Here is an 8,438-nt window from a genome sequence, read left to right on the forward strand (position 1 = left end):
TAAAGTGTATGGAGTACTCAGCAACAGGGAATTCACCTCTCATTCTATCGTACAGCCAACAAACAGCATTGGCAATGCCTTTAAGTTTGTGGGGCATCAGGGGCCTCCCTGGTCAACAGATCATAGGTAAATAGCCCACTAACCTTATGGCTTCTACTCTTTAAAAACTCTTTCATCACTGCTTTATTGCTCTTTGGGATGTTTTTCTAATCTGTAAGACACCCAGTGTTTGCCTTCAGTAATGAAGCCTGTTACAAGGGGTGGGCAGGATCTCTGAAGGTCTGCCTTGATCCATTACAACTAAGTGCCAGTCAACTTGAGGCACCTAAGGGGATATTGAAAAAGAAATATTAGTATGGTCCAATAAAGTACAAGAAGATTTCATTGCTTCAGTCAATTGTTTAGCCAAAAGACCAATTTGAGTACCATGAATGGGAGCTACTCCATCTTACAATCCTTAATCCACAGACACTGTGCATAAGGGGTTTGCCAGCTCATCCTGTAGTGCCACCTCAGGGACAATGTGCAACTCTACAACCCCAGTGGACTGAGCAAGTTCCATCTTAGCTGTTCAACCTAGCCAGGGTCAAGAGGGAGAGAGACCACATACTTTCATGCTGTCCCCTTTGTGCTGGTTAACCTTTTGTCAATTTGCCACAATCTAGAGGCATCTGAGAGGAATGGACCTCAATTGAGAAAATGTTTCCTTAAGATCAGACTGTAGGAAAGCCTGCAGGGCACTTTCTTAGTGATTGATGTGGGAGTGTGTCTAGTCCCTTGTGAGGGCTCCCCAACCCAAGGGCTAAGGGTCTTAGATGCTTTAAGAAAGCAGGCTGAGCAAACCACAGGAGCAAGCAAGTAAGCATCATATGCCATGCTCCTCTGCCAGCTCCTGCTTCCAGGTTTCAGCCTTGTTTGAGTTCCTTCCCTGATGTTCCCCAGCAATGGAGGGTGACCTGAGAGATGTAAGCTAAAAGAGACCCTTTCCTCCCCAAGTTGTTTATAGTCATGGTATTTGTTTCATCCTAGCAAGAGAAACCCTAAATAAGATAGAAATTGATACCAGGAATGGGGTGTTGCTGTTCGAGACCTGACAAAATATTTTGGGATGGATTGTGGTAGCATTTGAACTTTGGGATAGAAAAGCTGTTGAGTGTCTGCAGCTCAATGGGCAGTTCTTTGGGTTCTTGGAAGAGAATTATGAAAGAAATGGAGATGATGGAGGCCAAGCTTGTGAAAACTTAGAGATAGAGTAGGATTCCAGCAGGCGTGTCTTGAGTTAAGAATCATGGTTCTGATCAACTGGAGCTGAAGAATTGGGAGAGACCAGAAACACTAATGTGAAACTTTTGCTTTTTTGCTCTCAAAAAATCTTCTGGGAAATGTTTCCACAAAGTCAGCACACAGAAACTGTGGTCCAAGGGAGGCTATGGCTACACCTCATGATGAGAGCTGAACTTGGTAGTATAACAATCTCTCAGGGGTTACCACTTGAAGGCATGCAGGGCCATGGAGAGTAGCTGAGACTTGGTTCCATGAGGGGCCTCAATAGCAGAGGGTTGAAGGGATCGTGGAGAGAGGCTGAAGCTTGTCAGAGTCCAAGTCCCTTAAGAGAGCAAAGGAGAGGCTGTTGGTGAAGGTGCAGGCCAGTTGCCATGGGGACCCTAGGATTTCTTTTATTTATTTATTTATTTATTTATTTATTTATTTATTTATTTTGAGATGCCAATACCATGGGATAGCAACCAAGGACATCAATAGCCTTGGACTGGAGCTGGCACAAACCTAGGATAACAAGCTATGTCTGTTGCAGCAAGCCCTCTGGAGCCAAGATCATGAGTCTCAGAAATCTGACTTTGAGATTTACAGTGTTGGATCTTGATATTGCTTTGCTATGATTGTCATTATGCTCTGGTTTTCCCCTTTTGGAATAAGAAAACATTTAATGGATTTTTATTTTATAGGAACCCACAGTTGAGCGAATGAAATTTTAAAGAGATTTTTGGAGTTTTATAGAGACTTTGGGTTTTTAAAAAGATTGGATATTTTAAAGAGACAATGTTTAAAGATTTTGAATTTGGAAAGACTGGGGCTTTTAAACTTTTAAGTTTTATACAGCAATATTAATTTTAATATGTTGAGAATAAATGAGAAAGAATATGTTCAAGTTGAAAATTTCTGTGTCTGTGTGTCAAGTTGACAAGGGGTCAGTTGTCCTGGCTAGTTTTTTTGTCAACTTGACATAAGCTAGAGTCAACAGAGCAGAGAATACCTCAATTGAGAAAATGCCACCTTAAGATCAGTCAGGCTGAGATCCAAGATGGTGGCAAGCAGTGTGGACCCTATTTAGAAGCTCCAGTAAACAATTCAGGGAATTGGACGAAATTCTTAAACAGGAACACCAACCTCCCCACCCCACTATGGCAGGAGTACTCCACAGTTCAAAAGGCCCAAAATACAGAAAACCTGCATACCCATGCACACGGGAGGAGCGTGGATGTTCTTGGACCAGAGCGGCAGCGGCAGCAGCTGAGGTTTGCAGCTGGGAACCCTCTAACAGACGCGATTGGTGAGGTGACTGGTAGGATGTGCTGAGGGAGAGGGGACTCTGCAAGATTCAGGCCCCACAGACCAATCTCAACTTGGAGAGCAGCTTGCACCCTGAGACACAAACTAGACTCGGTGCGCAGTTTAGGTGCAGAGTCCCTGGCTGAATTGGGTGCGTGGTTTGGACACAGAGTCCCTAGCTGAACTTGGCATGCGGTCCTGGCCCCTGGGACTCTGGCTGGCTCAGCACGCAGTTTGGGCGCAGAGTCTAGCTGAACTTGACATGTGGTCCCAGCCCTGAGACTCTGGCTGAACTCGGTGAGCTCAGGGTGCAGTTTGGGACCATGACCCTAAATGGACTCAGTGCTAACAGGACTAAGTGCATGGATTAGGCCCCAAGACCCATTTGGGTCCAAAGAAGCTAACTGGACTCAACGCTCAGGTTGGGTCCATAGATGCTAAATGGACTCAGAGTGTGTGCGGTTTGGGCCCCGTAACACTAACCTTGACTCTGCAAGCAGTCTGGGTCCCGAAACGTTACCAGGAACCACAGACTAGCAGAGCATCAGAGCTCTGGGATTAAGGAAATCTCGGAGAGACAGGGAGTAGAGTGGCCATCGGACCCCCTCTGCCCAACCTGTTTCAGGCCCTGGTTAGCTCTGGTGCCACAAGAGGACCCAGAGGCTGTGGACACTTTGGCTTGACCTAGCACACATTCTGAGACCCAGGACAACTACAGCGGAGCTGCGGATCACTGGCTGTGAGAGACCCAAACTACAGGGCTGACCTCCTGCCATCCAGATCAGTGAAGCATCAGAGCTTTCAGCCTAGAGAAATCGTGAGAAAACGGGTGAATGTATCCTCAGACTCCCTCCACTCGACTCTGGAAGCTGCCTGCCAAAACCAGAGATGGCAACCTGACTAAAGGACAGTGTAAACTCATGTGCAAAGAACCCCAAAACAATATGGCATCTCCAGATCCCAGCAATCACAAAGAAAGCAACCCAGAGAATAAAAACACAACAGAAATACAGGAAAATGACCTTAAATCCTTAATAATGAGGATGGTAATGAAGGAAACAAATAAAATTAGTAATCAAATGCAGGGAGACTCAGCTAAACGGATGGAAGACTTAAAAAAGGCCTATAAAGAGGCACTGGAAAAAATTCAGGAAAATACAAACAACCACATGAAGGAAATCAATGAAACTCTTCAATCTCTGAAGGCCTATAGGCAATGGAATAAACTCAGGAATATACAAACAATCAGATGAAAGAAATAAATAAAACAGTTCAAGGTCTGAAGATGAAAATGGACTCAATGATAAACACACAGACAGAAGAAAAATGGGAATGTGAGAGCTCAGAGAGAAAGGTGAGCAACACAGAGGCAAGCCTGTCTAACAGAATCCAAGAGATGGAGGAACTAATCTAAGGTACAGAAGATAAAATCATAGATCTTGAAACAACCATTAAAGAAAATACTAAATCTGGAAAAATCCTGACACAAAACATCCAAGAAATCAAAGATACCATGAAAAGAAGAAATTTGAGGATAATAGGCATTGAAGAAAGAGAAGATACCAGACTCCAGGGCCCAGAAAATATTCTCAACAAAATCATAGAAGAAAACTTCCCCAATCTAAAGAAAGAGATGCCTATAAACATACAAGAGGCCTACATAACACCAAATAAAATAGACCAGAAAAGAAAAACTTCCCGTCACATAATAATCAAAACACAAAATATACAGAACAAAGAAAAAATATTAAAAGCTGCAAGGGAAAAGGGCCAAATAACATTTACTGGCAAACCTATCAGAATAACACCCAACTTCTCAGCAGAGACCATAAAAGCCAGAAGGGTCTGGACAGAGATCCTGCAAACCCTAAGAGACCACAGATGCCAGGCCAGACTACTTTACCCAGCAAAACTATCAATAACCATTGATGGAGAAAACAAAATATTTCATGACAAAAACAAATTCAAACAGTACCTATCCACAAATCCAGCCTTACAGAAGGTACTAGAAGGAAAACTCCATCCCAAAGGGTCAAGCTACAACCAAAGCTACACAGGAAATAGATAAATACACCATCACAAAACACAACCACACAAACGCTTTACTCGACCTAACATCAAAATTAAGACTCTTAACAGTCACGGGTCATTAATATCTCTCAATATCAATGGTCTCAATTCTCCAATAACAAGACACAGACTAACTGAATGGATGCATAAACAAGATCCAACATTCTTCTGCATTCAAGAAACATATCTCACTCATAAAGATAGACGTTACCTCAGGGTGAAAGGCTGGAAAATATATTTCAAGCAAATGGCCACAAGAAGCAAGCAGGCGTAGCCATTTTAATATCTAACAAAATAGACTTTCAGCCAAAATTAACCAAAAGGGATGAGGACGGACACTTCATATTCATCAAAGGTAAAGTCAACCAAGATGACATCACAATTCTGAACATCTATGCCCCCAATACAAGGGCACCCATATTTGTAAAAGATCTATTAACAAAGCTTAAACCACACTTCGATCTCCACACAATAATAGTGGGAGACTTCAACAACCCACTCTCACTGAAAGATAGGTCATTGAAACAGAAACTAAGCTGAGAAATAACATTATTAACCAATGCTATGAATCAAATGGATCTAACAGATATGTATAGAACCTTTCACCCAAACAAAAAGTGTGACTCGCGTTACCATCTCGCCAGCAAGAACGACGCTGCACACACAGGATCCTTCTGCAGTAAAGCTTTAATGCATCTTAAGAGGGAGAGCATAAGCTTATGACAAGTAAAATGGAGACCCCAAACAGCAGAAACCCATCCCTTATATAGGAAACTGTTCTCCGCTTAGGATGTGTCAGTCCCTGATTGGCTGTTACTCATCAGGCGATATGACGCCACGGGAGAGGCAGAGCACAACAAGCGGAAAGTTCCTTCGCACATGCGCAGATTACTTGTTTACCAGATTACTGTGTTTGGGACACAGGATGTCAGCGCCATCTTGTAATGACGAATGTGAGTGCGGCCTCTCACATCTCCCCCTTCTCTTTTAATTAAAGGCCTAACTAAAAGAATAGGTGAAAACTGGCGCCACATCGGGTTCGCAGCTCGCTACAGTTTGTTGTATGGGCAATGAGCTTAGGAAAAGGAAATGGTCCGATCAAGGCTGGAGCATGACTCTGGACCAACCGATCGAGGACCATTTTAGAGGTACCACTCAGTGCCGTCCCGTGTGCAATGGGCAATTTTCCCCGCGTGGTGCAACGGCCACTGGGTGCACGTAGATATAGGGTGCCTTTCGACGTGCAATGGCAACTAGGCCCAGTCGAGTGCAAAGGCCACGCAGAGAGAAGAAAGAGAGAGAGAAAACTCATTGCCCTTATTTAGGACTTAAAGGCTGCCCGCCAAACCGCTGTCTCCCCCTATTCCTTTATTTAGGAAGCAATAAGACACCCATTAAAGAGAGTGGAGACAGAGGTAAATAGTTCATATTGCCGCAGAGCCATTTTACTGCAATGCCTCACTATGCAACTCTCCAGGGCTGCTGAAACTTACTCACTCCACCTCGTGCAATGAGCTGAGACTCTGAGGGTGCAGGAGCTGAGCAGCCAGCGACTTATTGCTTAAGCATGGATAGCCATATATCAGGGGAGGTCCCACTTTCTACTGCTGCAAGTGCTTGGGCAATAACCACCTTGTCTCTTTTTGTTTGAGCCCTGAGTTTACAGACCAACCATAGGGTCAACACTAACCCACAGCCGATCGCAGCTCCAAATAATCCAACCCCAACCCATTCCTTAAAGAAGGAGAAAGCCGAAGATATCCATGACAAAAGTCCCTCTGTAAGCGACAGATCCAGGCGTGTGGAATTAACTTGAATGATGGCAGTTCTTAATTCTCTTAATGTTTGCTCGAATTCTGTTGTCCAATTCGGCATCGGGAGTGGGAATGTTGACATGATCCCCCAGCATTGTTCCCTCTTTGTTATTATCACTTGGGTCATCACCAGGCTGAGTATCAGCATCTTCTGGAACCGTCTGGATTTTTCTGGTAAGTCTTTCTGGTACCCAAAACGGATTGTCTTCATCCTGTGGAAAAACGCACACAGCTCCCCTGGATCTTATAAGAATAGGATCCGGTCCTTTCCATTTGTTACTCAGAACATCCTTCCATTTGACCATTTCTTTTGGCCTGCTGGGCTTTGACAAACCGGTTCCCATATCTTTGAGGGCCCTGGGACCGAGGGACCGACGGCCCGTTTTTTGGCACGTCGGTAGCCTGGCTGTTATCGACAGTTTGATTGTTAATAGGTGGGAGGAGTCTCCCCTGCACATCTCTCACCGAGCGGCATTGGCTAGTCTTATGATATCCTTTGCCACAACGGTTGCAGAAAGTCGGTGTTTCTCCCCTTCTGTTTGAGTTTTTGCAGTCCTTTTTAAAATGTCCAGGCTTGCCACAGTTATAGCAAGTCCTCTGGTTGGTTTTACCAGCAGGGCGTTTTTGAGACTGGAGGATAGCAGCTGCTAGGCCCGCATTAGTAAGCGGTCCTCCGAGGTCTCTACACACTCTGAGCCAATCTTGTAAGCCCTTATTTTTTCTAGGGGCTATGGCGGCTCTGCACTCTTGAGTGGCTTGTTCAAATATCAACTGTTCAATAAAAGGTTCCACCTGCTCAACATCTCCAAAGATACATCCTGCTGCTTCTGTCATTCTGGCCACAAAATCGGAAAATGATTCCTCAGGGCCCTGAATAATTTTTGTAAGGCGCCTATTAGCCTCCCCTTCTTAAGAAAGCGCTTTCCAGGCTTTAATAGCTGTCTGTGAAATTTGAGCATAGGCTCCCCAATGGTAATTTGTCTGATTCACAGTAAATTGACCTTGACCTGTCAACAAGTCAAAGGTCCAGTTTCTCTGTTCAGGAGTAAGGGCAAGAGCATTGGCCTGGGCTTGTGTTTGAGCGGCCTCATACCAGAGAGCCCTCCATTCCATGTATTGACCCATGTCTGGAAGTGCGGCTTTTGCTACCATCTGCCAATCAGAAGGAGTTAAGGTGCCAGTGCCAATTCTATCCAACATTACCAGGGTAAAATTTGCATTAACCCCATATTTGCGGACAGACTCAGCCAATTCTTTAATTAGGTTATATTCGATGGGGGCATGTACTCGTCCCCCGTTCTCTGTTTCAAAAACAGGAAAAAAATTGTGTAATTTTTTACGAATCTTTTCTGGCCAAAAGGAAAATCCAGACCGAGTTCGTAGGGTGGAGGAGTGGTGGGTGTTACCCTACGAGAGGAGTTATGGGAGGGTTTTTTTATTATTTCCTCGTTCGTCTGGGTAGTATCTCTCCTCCTCATATTTGGCTGCCTCCTCCTCTAACTCTGCTTCTTCCTCTGAATCAAGAGCCTCATTGTCAGAGGCACTGGGGCTAGAGCTTGCAGAGCTATCAATATTTAATGCCTCAAGTTCCCTTAATGGGTAAAGTCCTTGTGATGTCCCTTCTGGGGAATCAGGGGACTGCACTCCTTTTACAGGAGAGTTCTTAGCTTCTTTCCTTTTACGAGTATCCCTTTTCTTGCGCGCACCCAACCTCTCACTACGTTCGGTTTCTGACATGCTATCCTGAACTTCCTCTAGGGCAACCTGTCCTTCCTCTACTGCCCTCTTGCAATTGTCATCCTCTAGGCAATTTTTTACAAGTAAAAAAATAAAAAATATCACTCCTAGAATCGGCCCAAGAAATTCAGAAATACGCATACCTCTCCGAACTTACCTATCCCTGCAGATCTGAATCCTCCTTGAAGTCAAGGGGTCTCCGAAGGTGCTGACGATGGTGTGGTCAATTTCCCGGGTTTCAGCACCAGA

At 44.5% G+C, this 8,438-nt stretch overlaps 1 protein-coding gene across 1 annotated transcript in view; it reads right to left on the reverse strand.

The window, feature by feature from the left end:
* The window catches only part of LOC127195263 (arginine-glutamic acid dipeptide repeats protein-like), a gene marked incomplete at its 5' end in the record, with an annotated part of 34,147 nt that extends 26,339 nt beyond the window's left edge, over positions 1–7,808 (reverse strand). Inside the window, 2 exon segments of the mRNA XM_051152651.1 lie at positions 1,489–1,606; positions 6,755–7,808. Coding sequence (XP_051008608.1) covers positions 1,489–1,606; positions 6,755–7,808 — 1,172 coding nt within the window.
* Positions 7,809–8,438: the final 630 nt, after the last annotated feature.

The sequence above is a fragment of the Acomys russatus genome, chromosome 11 (genome assembly GCF_903995435.1).
Source record: "Acomys russatus chromosome 11, mAcoRus1.1, whole genome shotgun sequence".
Lineage (NCBI taxonomy): Eukaryota > Metazoa > Chordata > Mammalia > Rodentia > Muridae > Acomys > Acomys russatus.